Source organism: Cavia porcellus, unplaced genomic scaffold, assembly GCF_034190915.1.
Source record: "Cavia porcellus strain 051 isolate PalLab524CR breed Dunkin Hartley unplaced genomic scaffold, mCavPor4.1 scaffold_24, whole genome shotgun sequence".
In the NCBI taxonomy this organism is placed as follows: domain Eukaryota; kingdom Metazoa; phylum Chordata; class Mammalia; order Rodentia; family Caviidae; genus Cavia; species Cavia porcellus.
The window spans coordinates 56,764,098-56,778,093 of record NW_026947507.1 but is presented as its reverse complement, the minus strand read 5'-3'; the positions used below and the strand labels follow the sequence as shown (position 1 = coordinate 56,778,093).

The 13,996-nt window shown below is 46.7% G+C and overlaps 1 protein-coding gene across 2 annotated transcripts in view; it reads right to left on the bottom strand.

Moving 5' to 3' along the window:
* Positions 1–2,000, bottom strand: part of Man1a1 (mannosidase alpha class 1A member 1) — a 142,714-nt gene extending 140,714 nt beyond the window's left edge. The window contains exons 1-2 of one of the 2 annotated variants that reach the window (XM_013143329.2): positions 1,744–2,000; positions 9–608 (exon numbers count right to left, since the gene is read on the bottom strand). In XM_013143329.2, the coding sequence (XP_012998783.2) occupies positions 9–608; positions 1,744–1,770 (627 nt within the window). In that variant the 5' untranslated portion in view covers positions 1,771–2,000. The remainder of the gene's footprint in view (positions 1–8; positions 609–1,743) is intronic. The other variant, XM_063235093.1, reaches the window with a different exon arrangement.
* Between the last annotated feature and the right edge of the window lie 11,996 nt (positions 2,001–13,996).

Below are 13,996 nucleotides of genomic sequence, written 5' to 3'. Positions count from 1 at the left end.
CAACTCACCTGGGCGATCTTGGCCCGCTTCTCTGCAACCTCGGGGTCCGCGGGCTCTCGGCTCTCCACGCCAACAGGCGGCGCGAAGTCCAAGGCGGGCAATCCGCGCTCCGGCTCCGGCTCGCGCTGCTGCGCCACCTCCGCCTTGTCGCGCAGGATGTCCCTCTGGATCTCCTCGGGCGGCTTCTGCAGCGTGTCCTTGGCCTCGCGCAGCGCGCGCTCGTGGTTCTCGCGGATGCGGGCCAGGGGGTCCTCGGCACGCGCTCCAGCGCCGGCCCGGGGTTCCGCGGGCGGCGCACGCGCGGGCTTGGCATGGAACAGCACCCCGCTGAGCAGCTTGGAGGGGTCGGGCAGGAAGAAGATCGCGCCGAAGCACAGCGTGGCGAAGGCGCTGAACACCAGCAGCAGCGCGAACTTCTCGCTCAGGCGGAAGGCGGCGGCACCCGCACCCTTCCTGCCGCCGCCCAGCCCCGCGCCCGGTGCCCCAGGCCCGCGTTCCGCCGGGCCCCCGAGCAGCGGCAGCAGCGTCCCCGCGGGCATTTTCGCCGTCAGCGCATGCGGGGCGCGCGGGGCCCCACGGCAGGCGGGGCAGGCGGCCGGACGCGCAGCCTGCGGGACGGAGCGCGGAGGTCGGGCGGGGACCCCGCGCCCCCGACGGCCGCGCCGCGCCGCGCCCCGGCTCAGGAACTTCCCGCGCGCCCCGGGCTCCCGGCGACCCAAGCTCCTCCGAACGCTTCCGAACACGGCAGCCCAGGCGGCGTCAGCCCCGGGCCCCACAGCCCCGGCCGCGGCCCATGTCCGCGGCTCCGCCCCTCCCGTTGCTCAGCAGGCGCCGAGCTGCACCGCGACCCGAGAGCTCCGCGCTCTGCCGTGGCCGGCTGGGGCGGGGCGGGGCACCAGAGTGACAACGTAGCTGGCCAATGCACGCCTCCCGGGGTCCCGCGGGGGCGGGGCCGCGAGGGCGGGGGCGGGGCCGCGCGGGCAAGCGCTTACGGGAAGCGGGCGGCGTGGGTGGCGGGGGTGGCGGTGACAGGGGCCACGGGGGAGGACGTGGGGGGGTGACGGGGGGCTCAGGGCAGGGCCTCGGGACGTCACCTCCACTGGGCTCGACCGGATTCTAGGGTGCTAGGTCCTGGTTGGCACGGAAGCGCCTGGGAAAGCGCAGGACCTCCTGGGTTCCCAGGATCCCTGGAGCCCTGAACCCCTCAATTTCCTAGCTCCCTGAACCCATGGATCCTTGGAGCCCTGCAGTTCTGGATTTCCTAGAACCCTGGGCTCCCGGATTCCTACATCCTTGAGTTCCTGGACCCCTAGGTTCCCTGATCTCCCCAGAAGCCCTAACCCTATGGATCCCTTAGGCCCCCTCGATTTCTCAGACTTCTCCATTCCCAAGCCCTCTGAACCCCCTGGCGTGCCTGAGCTCCTTGGATCTCCGGGCCCCGAGACTTCCCGCACCCTGGGGTCGCGCCCGGGAAGCCTAGGAAGGCAGGATCGCGGGGATATGCGTGGTCGTGGTGCGCGTCGCCGCTACCGCTGCCCTTGGCTATCCGGCGCGGACTGGGACGTGCAGTGGCCGGGGCCAGGAGGAGCGCGAGGGGCGCGGCCCCAGAGCTCGGAGCAGCTCCGGCGTCCTCCACCCTCAGGCCACCGACGCGGGGCGCCGGAACTCAGGGCACCCTAGCCGCTCCGCCGTGAAAAGTTGTACGTCCCCGCCCGCCCGCCCCGACTTTCGGAACGCCTTTACCTCATAGTAGTTGCTCAAATTTTCCATCCAGAGAAGACTTAGCTGCCAGAGGTCCTGGCCATAAATTGAGCCCTGCGGACACGAAGTCTGGGACTGGCTCCTATGCGAGTGAGGACTGGGGCCAATGGAGCCGCTTTCCAGGCAGCCTTGCTTGCCGCTGCTTCTGGAGCTCAGGGTGCCATGGAGACGGCGCAGCCCCACTGCGCTCGGGGACGACCCTTCCGGGCACCCGGGCTGGGCGGGGGCACCTGTGGCCTGCCCTGGGGTGGGTTTGCGTGCGCGCGAGTGCGTGTGTGGGTGGTGGCAACGTGGTTTCCCAAAATATGTTCCCTGTTCCTCTTTCCGCCAGCAACCGGCGACTATCAAACAGGAGTTGATTGACTTCCAGCCCTGGAAGCGGCCCTGTAGCAGCCTGCTTTTCCCCCATCCCCGAGACTGATTCTGGCTCTGCGGCTACTGCGCTATTACAGGAAGGAGCTCGCTGGAGTGTGCAGGTGTCACTGTCCAAGAAGTAAAAAGCGCGATGCGAGCTTCACTCGCTAAGGTTCTTGTGGTTTGCATTTCCATACTCATTGTAAACCTGTAACTATTATTCGTTGCATGCTGGTTTTGCTTAAAAATCGATGCTTCCCTCTGAGGTCTTGCTGATGGGAAATGGTGGCTCGCAAAGCTGACTTCGCGACCCGGTTATTTTGATCCCTGTATGCAATTCTAAGTCCAGAAGAGTGCAGTATATCCAAGCAGGGTAATGAATTTGGGACTGAAAAGAAAAAGATGTTTTTAAATGATGGCGAGGTAATTTTTGTTTCAAACTCCATTTGTAGGTGGAGGATCGGCTGAGAGGACTGACTCACCGTGCAAAAATATTATTTCCAATAACACCCGTAAGATCAAGTGAACTCATGAATACACGGAGGGTGAGAACTTGGGGGACATCCACGACAGATGGGTGGAAACTGGAGTGATTACCCAAGAAGCTAGTTACTCCATCATCACTTGTTAGGAAAGATATTATTTTAAAAGTTATGTTTTGAGAGTGAGATTACTTTTCGTAGCCACTGAAATACTTAGAAACTTTACTTTTAAATTAATATTACTGAGATTTCCAGAAAAGTAATAAGATTCGCTTCTAAGTGTTAAAATGGTGATGAAGAGAAGTTGCAACTTAATTGTGATCCTAAATGCCCATTCTGGGCATTTAACCTATTATTGCCTGAAGTGGAAGCTTTCAGAATCTAGTACAGCGATTTAAGAGTGACTGCCCTAGGATCCTTAACTTTGATTGATCTATATTATTTCTAACTCTTTCGAAGTGGTCCTATAATTTCAGTACACTTTCATAAAATTTATTTTTGACCAATTTCTTGTTATGTGTACTTTTATAAGTCAGAGTTCTCTTGTGAACAAAGCCTGGCTTTAATATTTAACAAGACATTAGCTTGGACGGCTGATTCAGGCTTCACTTCCAGGCTAACAGTCCACCGTGGGTGGGTGTGATGATGTCTGGGATGTCTGGGCCTGAGCACGTTTAAGAAAATCTCAGGGCTGTGATAGTGAAATGCACCAAGCCATGCCTACCTGTTTAACATAAGCCCACAGGTCTCTGTGTGTGCACAGTAAAGGGAGAGAAGCGGGAGGTCAGCAGGTACAAATGTGCTCCAAGCAGAACCCGGCCCTTGGCCTTGATTTCAGCAACCCGAGCACATTCATATTGTGCTGTCAAGCAATGTTCTGCCCCCTGAGAGGAATAAAAAGAGAGGTGACCGACTCCGACTTCTCAGGTCCAGGAACCCCCACTCTGTTGCCTGCACCCAGACTTCCCAGGTTCTCTACGTGAGGAGACGCTGGCCGAAGGTCTGATGGAAAGGGAAACCTTGGAGTTCTGTGGAGTTTTTCCTCTTCAGATACATCCTCCGCGTTTGGCCAGTACTTCCTTGTGAAGTTCAGCTTCCTCATACCTGTTGCATGCTGGTTGTAAATGACTTCTTTTCCTTTTTAAAAATGTTTACTTCTTGACAATTTTTAAATGTTTGTACTTCCAAGTAAGATCTTTAGAATTAAGTCACTTTTAAAAACCTGGTGGTAGTCCCCAGTAACACCTCAAAGTCCAGGAAATCCCCGACTTGTTTGGCTATTTGGATTTCACTGTTTTTTTTTTAAATGTAGATTCAGCTTTTATATTAATATGTCTGAGGCAAGTATTATGATTATCAGTAAGATTACAAGGGAAAGGGGGTAAACCAATAGTTTTATAAAATTGCCAAGTGTTCAAACATTAAGTGCACTTCTTTTTCTTTAGTCCATGGTTGCAGTGCAGGACGTCAGAGTCCCCGCGGGCAGCGGGCGCAGCACATCCTCCACCTGTGGCCCTGCCCCACCCAGCTCTCCCTCTCGGTGTAGCCCTGGTCCTCTCCCCATCTGCAGAAACTCTTTTTTTCCCCCAGTTCTCTCTTTTTAAAACCTTTTTCCTTTTCTTCCTCCTCCATCTCGGTCCACTGCCCATTCGAAAAAGATCCACTTCCTGTTACTATTTTTATTTGCTATTTGGGTTTCTCAGTAAGAGCAACCATGTGATATTTAAACTTGTACATTTGATTTATTTCACTGAACATTATAGTTTTGAAGTGTATGCAGTTACATTTCAAATGCTTCAAGTTTGTCATTCTTTATGGCAAAATAGTACTCCACCCTGTATAAATACATCCGCTCACTATTGATAGAGAAATAGTTTCTTTCTTTCTTTATTCCTTCCTTCCTTTCTTTCCTTCTTTTTTTTGTACCAAGAATCAAACTCAGGCAGGTACTTAGGCAATGAAACCGGCTGTTTCTAAGATTCAACTATCTTAACTGTGATGCTATAAAATACAGGTATGCCTGGGTCACTGAAATATGGTGACTGACTCTTTCTGGAAGATACCTGGAAGGGGGTAGCTGGGTTGAATGGAATTTCTATTTTTAGATTTTTGAGGAATCTCCTTAGGGTCTAGTGGCTCACATCCCTACCACCTATATAGAAAGGCTTCTTTCCCCGCAAACCTCACCAACATCTGTTATTATTTATTAATGGTAGCATTCTTTCTGAAGTAAAATGAAATCTCAGTGTTGGTTCAGCTTGAGTTTCTCAAACAGTCAGCAATGCTGAACATTTTTTTCACATATTTATTGGCCATAAAACATTTCATAGTAGGCAGTTTCTACCAGGTAGTACTTAAAGTTTATGAGAGAAGCCTTTCGAGGATTTTTGTTTTCTTTTTTAAAAAAAAGTAACCTAATGAAAATAAATTTAACTTATCTCAAGTTAGAGTTCTGATACAAATCTTCCTATGGGAGATTTTCTAACTGTCTTTGAATTTCAGGTCAAAATGGGTTTTTTCTTTTACTTAAAATTGGTATGCATGAAATACATTGCTGTGACAACATTAATCTTCAAATTTCAGTGCTCAAATGGATGGCTTTGAATTTTAACGAAAGTTTTAGATGAATGGATGAGTGGTGCTGGTACATCTGTGGTGCTGTCCAGAACTGGAGTTTTTGCCTCTCCTGAACTTCCTTTGGAAGGCTGGAGGGTTAGGGCTCTTTTCACCACTTCCAGTCTCTTGGGGGCGCTGTGGCAGGGTGAAGGGCTGGGATCCCTTTGTTCCTTTAGGGCTCTGTTGAGAGATTTGTTTATATTTTGAATACTCATTTCATAATTATTAGCAGTCGGGAACTTAAAAACACCGTGTCTCATAAATATCTGTGAATTGGCTTTTGGGAACATTCAGAGCAGTTTTTCTCCCTAGAGACCAAATTATAAATGGCGCTTTGGCTTGGTAACCTCCTGAAGACTGAGGCTGGCAATGTTGGTCCTCAAAGTAGCTTTCAGTTAGGAAGTGTTTTATTCTTCTTGAATGTTGGGGCCTGAGGACCAAGAGGGTTCTTTTTTTTTGAAAGAGGAGATACAGTGTTTGTTTCAGAAATATTCTAAAGCAACTTGTAAGGTCAGAAAGGTGTGTAGAGACTCTCAGTTCATCACCCACATTTTTATTTAATTGTTTATTTTTTAAAAAATCACTAGTAATAACCTTATGCGGTTTCCCTTTGGTTTTGATTTAATTAAGCAATGGGTTTAAGAAAGAATGCACAGGAGGAAGTTTTCCTAAGGACATGAGTTTGAGAGAAAAAGTAGTTGTTACAGAGGGGACCCGTCCTTCTGTAGACTAGGGCTGACAAGCCACCTACATTCTGTGACACACCGCTCTGCAGCATTGTGGGCATCTTGGAGTAAGGCTCAAAACTCGTGTGTCCTGCACAGTGGGCATTGAAGGAACTCAGTTCAGTTGTTTTTCTCCCCTCCAAGGGCATTGCTGTCAGGTGTGGTGAGTGAAGCCCTGAAGGGTTCTCAGGGGTGGTGCCTAATAATGTCTGCATTCCCTCTGTGGAGCTGGTGCTTGTACCAAACACATCCTAATTCCTTTTTTCACCCCTTGTCTCTTTCTCCCTCCATCTCTTGGTCTCCTTCCCCTTTGAGACAGATTCGTCTCCCTACTTCCTATTAGCTACCTTTCATGTTTCTTCTTTAAATATTTCTCTATATCCTGTCTCATAAAATATCATATGTGTTTCCAGAAAAACAAAACAAAAAAAACCTCAGAAAGTGAAAAAAAAAACTGTAATACATGATTCTGTCCACTTGCAATTTTTTTTCATGAAATAAAGTGAAATGAAACCACATGTTGTTCCTATTTCGGAGAAACTATCCACCACCAGGACACAATAGCACTTGGCTTCCCAGTTCCATTGCAAAACAAGTTTATTGCTTGCATTCAGCGTCCAAGCTTCCCTGTTGTCCTCTGGGACAGAATGTGGCCTCAGCCCTGGGTTTCCATAACTGGGCAGGCGTTCACTTGTGACTCTTTGTGCCCTGGACTTATTTTTCAGTGAGTGTAGTGCATTCTATGGGGTACACGGATCCTAGGGGTAAGGGTGAAAGGAGACCTGTGTATGGACAGCACCTGGATGAGCTCTGTCTAGGCAGCTGGGCTGCTCTCTGTTCCTCAGGTGTCCATTAGGGCTGGTGCAGACCACAGTGGTGAGCGAAGATGCCCTAAAATCACTGTAGGAAAGATCTGCAGGTCACCAATGCCATGGCGCTGCCTTGCGTCTGGTAGACCCGACTGCCTGGAACCGACCGGGGGCTTGTGCTATTTCTTTAAATGAGCTCAGCCTGAGTTGCTTGATCTGACTCTTAAATTGTAACCTTTAAACTGTTTTATTGTTTTATTTTGGTGGTGCTGAGACCAGGGCCTTGTGAATACTAGGCAAGCTGTGAGCTGTATCCCCAGCTCTTTTGTGTTTCCTGGTTGAGACAGGGTCTTGATGAGTTGCCCAGGCTGGCCTCCAACTTGCCATCCTCCTGTCTCCTGAGTAGCAAGGGTTATGTGTGTTTGCCACCCCAGTCAGCTAAAATTCCTTTTGAATGTTCTTTGAGATCATTAGGGTCTCTAGTTTCCCATAAATATTGAATAGGGTAGATGTAATGATTCTATTAGGACACTATGGTATCTGCAACAGTACCCAATAAGATCTGACAGTATCAGTGTCTAAAAGTCCACCCATTTCACATTCTGAATATTAAAAGGCACGTGTGTCTCCATCAAGACATATGTGGGTATTCTTCAAGCAGGCATTAGAAAGAATTTAGCTTACTTAAATAACCCTAGAGCTCATTCTTTTGTTAGGTGTTCCTAGGGTAGAAGAAAGGGAATTTATATTCGTATGAAACTTCTCAGTTACTAATGAGCTATATATAAGGTGATGGTGAGTCTATTTTATTAAGTATCTACCATTGTATTGTTTCCCCTGCTTTTATGCTTTTCACCATATACTCTGCTAGTGGAATGTAAAATGGTACAGCTGCTTTGGAAAGTAGGCTGGCAGTTCCTCAAACAGATAAATATAGAGTCACCATATGATCCAGCAATTCTTCTTCCACGTATGTAACCAAGAGGAATGAAATGTGTGTGCACAAGAAATCTGTATGCGATTGTTCAGAGCTGCGTTCTCTCTAACAGCCCGGTGGGGGCACAGTACAGATGTCGACTGCCTGATGAATGAATAAACAAACACAGTCTATTCGTCTATCCATACAAGAGAGTTATTCTGCAACAAAGGACTGCAGCACTGATGGGTCTCACAGCATTAGCAAACCCTGAAAATATTCCAAATTAAAGATGCCTGAGCACAAGAGCTCGTGTGGTGCGATCCGACTTAGGAAATGTCTAAAGGTGAAGGCTACACGGCGGAAAGGCCACCAGCAGCTGTTTGGGCAGGGCTGGCAGGTGGGGACACAGTTAACGAGGGTTTCTTTACGGAGCAGTGGAAGTGTTCTAAAATCGATAATGGTGATGACTGTGTGATTTGCCAATACTTTCTCAATACCACTTGATTGTATGTTTTAGGTGCTTTTGTGAAATATGGATTACAATTCAGTAAAACTACTATGAAAATGTTTTCCTTTCAGAACTGGTTTATAAGAATAGTTTTCAAAAGTCTTGAAATATCTTAAATGAAAAAGGTGATAAAATAAGGTGAAGTTTACATAGTATTCAGTAGTAGTATTAAGTAGTAAAGTCCAAAGAATCGATCAAGAATACAAAGTCAAGAAACATTTTCAAAACCAGAAAAGAATGCCACCATTTCTCAAAGTAAGAAATACATATTTTTGGTAAGTACTAGAACCAAAGGAATGCTTTTAGTGATGAATCATTTCCACGGTGTACCTTCATTCCTGTTAAGTAACATGTTGGTGTTTTGGATTGCTGGAAAGTTACTATTAATGGTACTGCAGCACTAGAGTGTCTAGGATGTTTCCAGAAAACCTAACTTGTTCTTGTAGGCAGCTTTCAAGGTTAGCTAAAGTGATGCCTGAGAAAACGAGCCGTGTTATACAGCAGAAGACCTGGTTATAAAAATAGCTGTGGTTTCTATGGATTATGCCTCACTTCCTCCTCTATAAATAATGGAGACCCCTTTAACTGAAAGGGTCATTTGGAATATCAAAATAGGTATCACATGTGTGCTGGAGGGTGCTCTACAACAGTAAGATAATTCATAGCTAAATCCTAAAACGAAAAGCATTTAGTATTTGGTAATATGTAGCACTATTCTTAAGCAATAGGAGAACATATGATACAATACTGTAATTGCAAAGACCAACTAGGTAAAAGTTGTATTTGTCTAGTTCCAAGATCTTTAATTCAAGGTTAAAATATTTTGAAGAATTGACTACTATTCTGTTTTAAATCGTAAGTATTTATAGGCTATATATATAGTTGTCTTCAAGAACATGTTAAAATTTGAAACTTCTTGTTCACTCCAGTTTGGAGATTATGGTTAATAGTAATTTTCTACACATAACAATATAAATAACATTACTTGTCTCTGTTTTACTTAGTAGAAATGAGTATACACACTTATATAGCTATAAATTTATAACAATGTAATCTGACTCATATGTTCACTAAATTCTACTAAAATAAAACCTGCTATTCTCTAAGTATTCAATAAGTAATAGTAACATGTGATAATACTTCAGTAATAGTGCCAATAGATAAGTATAATAAATAACACTGATAATTTTTATTTTTCCTGCTTTCATACCGTATGTCTCATTAAACTTACATCCCTTCTCTTTTAAACTGATTTTAATTTACTCTTTATTGTTTTGTATCCCTAACATAATCTAGTCATACTATAGGAAATGTAGAATATATAGATCAACAAAAAATTAAAATTCTTATGAAAATTTAAAATTCATGTAATAACTTTTTATGTGGTCTTTAAAGCAGCACAGTTCAAGTGAACATTGTTTTTGGATTTTCTCCTTCTCTGTCCCACTTCTTTACACAATTATCTGTGATGAGGAAGGGCTGCCTTTCCTGTCTGACCTTGAAGGCAGATGGGGTTGTGTAATGCTTTTGCAAAAATTCTAAATGTTCTTATTTTTTAAAAATGGTAACCAACAGGAAATGTAAGGGATTTGACAAGATCTCTTTCTAACCAAACATTCTCCTGTCTATTTTAACCATGTATTTCTTTACTTTTCCTTGTTACCAAAATCATTAAAAGGTGGAATCCTGCTTTTTTAATAAAAAACTGAGCAAAATAAAAATCACCAAGAAAAAAGAAAAGCAGTTATTCTCGTCTCATAGAAACAATCACATTTAATGTAATTTTCCCATCTTCCTTGTTGTTAAACATATCCACACAAAACAACAGTACTGAGCACACACACGCAGAACAGCTGATGCATGTCCCGGTGCGCTTCCTCTCGCAGCCGTCACAGGCAGAAGTAACGGAGCAGCCAGGACGGCCCGCCCCTCTTCACCTTCCTCCGCTGACTCAGATGTCCAGACTTTGCCCAGCTGCCTACAAGGATGTCTGTCCTCTTCACTCTGTTATGTTTTGCTTTCTCTTTTGTTCAGAAGTGTTGCAATTAAAAATGGTCTTTTTTTCTATTTGGCTTCAGTTGAAAACGTTTGTTTTATTTTTGTTTTCACAGACTGTCTCCCCTCTTTCTAAATAGATTTCCTGTTGTTATTTTCTCCCTTCAGTGCCTCATCTTTTCCAACAGATACAGAGGTAATTGTGGGCGGCTCCCTGGAGGCCTCAGAGGACATCTCTGCGAGCTGCCACTGGGCAGTCAGCAGCAGTGAAGAGGGACCTGGGAGGCTGAACGCAGATATAATGTTGTCCGCAGTGTTCTCCAACTCAGCTCACGAGACACGGAACTGAGCTGAAATTAGGCCGCCAAATAAATGGAAGGAGTTATGTTCTATTTATCATCATTTTCTCCCCTTAGTACAAGATATAAACTATTTTGAAAAAAATTGTTTTTATACGTGTGAATCTGTGCATCTCAAAGATGTTTGGCCGCATCTTTTCTAGCTCTTAAGAGTTATTTCAACATTTTCTTTTTAAAAAATTAATTTTGTTGTTGTTGTTGTTGTTGTCTTGTTTTCCCGCCCACGGCCTGGTGGCCTTCTTGTTTGGTACAGTTGATGATCTCAGCGAGGGTCTTGCCCAGGGTCTCCTTCTCCTGCACTTCTACCTTGCTGCCACAGCTGGCTGGTAAGACCTCCACCCCAGGGCACACAGCATAGACTTTGTCCAGCATCGGAACCCTTGGCAGCCAAGTTTCAGAAGAAAAAGAGCAAGGTGGGCCCTGCCTGGCTGCCCCCAGCCTCCATGGCTCCCTGGCCCATCCTTTCTCAGTTTGCACAGCAATGGGGGCCCCCAACCCGGGGTACATACAGTCCTGGGGACCCAGCTGACACCATGGCTCAGCCACCCAGGGCTGGGCAGCTCTCTTTGCCCCTGGGGGCACAGGGTGGGGGTATCTGCAGCTCCCCACTGCCCAGCACCCTGAGAGACCAGCATCCTGGGTAGCATGAAGGCCAGAATTTAAAGCTCAAGGAGGAAGAAGCCCCATGGGGGTAGAAGGAAGCCTGGGGACTCCCAATCTGTCCTCCAGGTAGTGAACGCAAGCTTAGACTGGAGTCAAACACACAGGACTCAGAAGAAGGCAAAGAACAGTATATATTATTATTCACCCAGCAAACTCCGTACAAAGCTCACTAACTTTTTTTATATGCCCTAAGGCCATTTTAGAGGAAAGTTTCACTGAGACAGAAGCAACATTCCTTTAGGGCCAGGTTTCAGGTATTTTTTAGTCATGCTGTCACAATCCCCTGGACAGCACACAGACCAAAGCCTGCCTGGAGGCAGAGCCTTCAGGGTCGTCCTGGGGGAGAGGTGACTGGACACAGCTGGTCCTGGCTGCTTCTGCCTGGTGGTGGGGATGGGGGTGGGGGAGGGGTGCCACAATACCTTACTTAGTCCACAAGCTAGGATGTCTGCTAAGTCCGCGATGCACAACCGTTTTTTTTTTTTTTTTGTTTGTTTAAAGGAGAAAAAAAAATAAAACTTTCAAAACAGATTAGTAGGAGGGTTACAATCATCAATACATTGCCCATCATTTTCTTTGTAATAGTTACTCAGAGTACAAGATAGAGGCATGCTATCTCATTCAAAGAATACTAGCATAAACCTTTCCTTTTTTAAAGTTTTTACTTTTCCACACCCATTTCTATATCCATTCACACTTCAGTGCTAATCTGCAGTGAGCTCTGACTGAAGGGTTCCTGGACAAGGCTCCAGGAGGCGGAAACGCTGGCTGCAGCTGGTTCTAGGTGTCCGCTTTGTGGTGACTCCAGCGCAGCCCACTTAGGAAGTGGAAACGTAATGAAAACACACACAGAAAACACTGAGTGCAAAGTAACCGAGTCTTGATTGGTTGGAACAAGGGTAGGATGCTAGATTTAATTTTTAATTATTTTAAAGATCCGGTTCCTATGTGCTACAATGGTAATCAGTTGAAAACAAGTGTATCCTCAAGGGCACATTCTGGTTCCTTCAGAGTATCGAAGTGTTGACCAATGTTGCCAAAAGATCCCCTCTGGAGAGTAAGGGTCTTCACCACTACACAGCTGCTGAAGTTCAGGGCTGGCTCTTCAGGGGTTGGACAGGGCTCGGCACGGTGCCGCCCCTGGTACTGACTCAGGAGTGCTCAGGAGAAGGGTGCTAAGGTCCCTGCTGGAGCAGGGGTCGTTCACGGGGTCAACTAAAGGTGCAGTTGAGACCCCTGGAATGTAGTCTCCAAACTAGACCCTTGTGTGGTTCAGCAGAGATGCATGACTGAAAACACAGATCCTACAGCACTGACCCATATCTGTTAAATCCGAACTTCCAGGGATGTGACCTAGGAATCCAAACATTTAGTTCCTGCTCCAAGTGGGTGCTTCTCATGTCTTACTACTGCAGCAAGTCACCCCAGTGTTTCTGCAAATGGGGGTGAGGGTGCTGCTCCTTGCTCCCCTCAGATGGGGAATCTGGTGGGGCTCAGGGTTTGTATTTCTAACCCCAGATCCTGATCCAGACTGTGAAAACGCTTTTCAGACAGTAATGTGCACGGTGTGAATCACTACATCTATTAAACAAACAATGTGTCTTCTTCCTCACAGGCTTGAGGGAGATGGTGATTTTTCATTTCTAACAAATTGCCCTAGGGGCAGCTACAGCTTCCATGAGGGTCCTAGCACCCTCTGGAAGGGTGGGTAACCCTGAGGCCTGTGCTGGTGTGGTCTACATTTAGCAGTGGACCTGAGCAAGGTTCCATGAGGAGTAGTGGGACTGAGAGTGGTATCCTGAGTGCTGTCCATGTCACCAGGAAACCTAGGAATGCACCATGAATGACAGAAAGGACTGGAGTTGCAGAAAGCCTGTAGACAAGATGAGCACACAGCCCAACTAGGAGAGAATATTTGTAAGCTGTATACCCACTAAGGTATGCAAATAAGAAACTCCTAAACTCAGTAGCAAAAACAAAACCAGAAACAAAACAATTCTTTTCCTCTCTCCTCTCCTTCCCTTCCACCCCTTCCATCCCGTTCCCTCCCCTCTCCTCCTTTCCTCCTCCCCTCACTTCTTCCCTTCTTTTTTGTGATTTTAGAATCAGGGAGCAGTCCAGAACTGAACACAAATGGTTCAGAATGCTCTTTGAGAAGACATTTCCCAAGAAAGACATATAAATGGCTAGCAGCTACATGAACAAATGCTCAGTGTCACTAATCAACTGTGAAACGCAAATTAAAGCCAAATGAGACATCACTTCCAACCTGTCAGCACCCATTGTCAGAAGATGAGCCAGCAAGTGACAGCAAGCGTTAGTGACACCTGCAAGTGTCGTGAGCAGGCACCTTGTGCTGGCAGCAGTGGGGATGCACAATCGCATGGCCCATAGGACCTGCCCAGGCATCCTCAGCCAAGGCTGAAGAGGACTGTGTGGGAGCCAGCAGTCTCTCCTCTGTACTCACCCACACGGCAGTGACATCAGTACCTTGAAGAGAGATGTCTGCCACTCCTGTTCCACAGCATTCTTACAACAGCACAGCTATGGAAATGACAGGTGAATGGACAGAGAAACTCACTGGAGTGCACAATGCAGCCATCCTCAGCCTCACAGGGGACCTTGCCACTGTGATAAGTGGAGGGGCCCAGGGCACATCATGCTGGAGTACACAGAAGTAACCGCACTGCATGACTGCATTTCTAGGTGGGATCCAAAAGGTTAGACCCATAGAAACAGGAGAAGGGTAGTTATGGGGGTTGGCTGGGAAGGGGGAGTCAGCACGGGGGCGGAGAGAGTGCATAA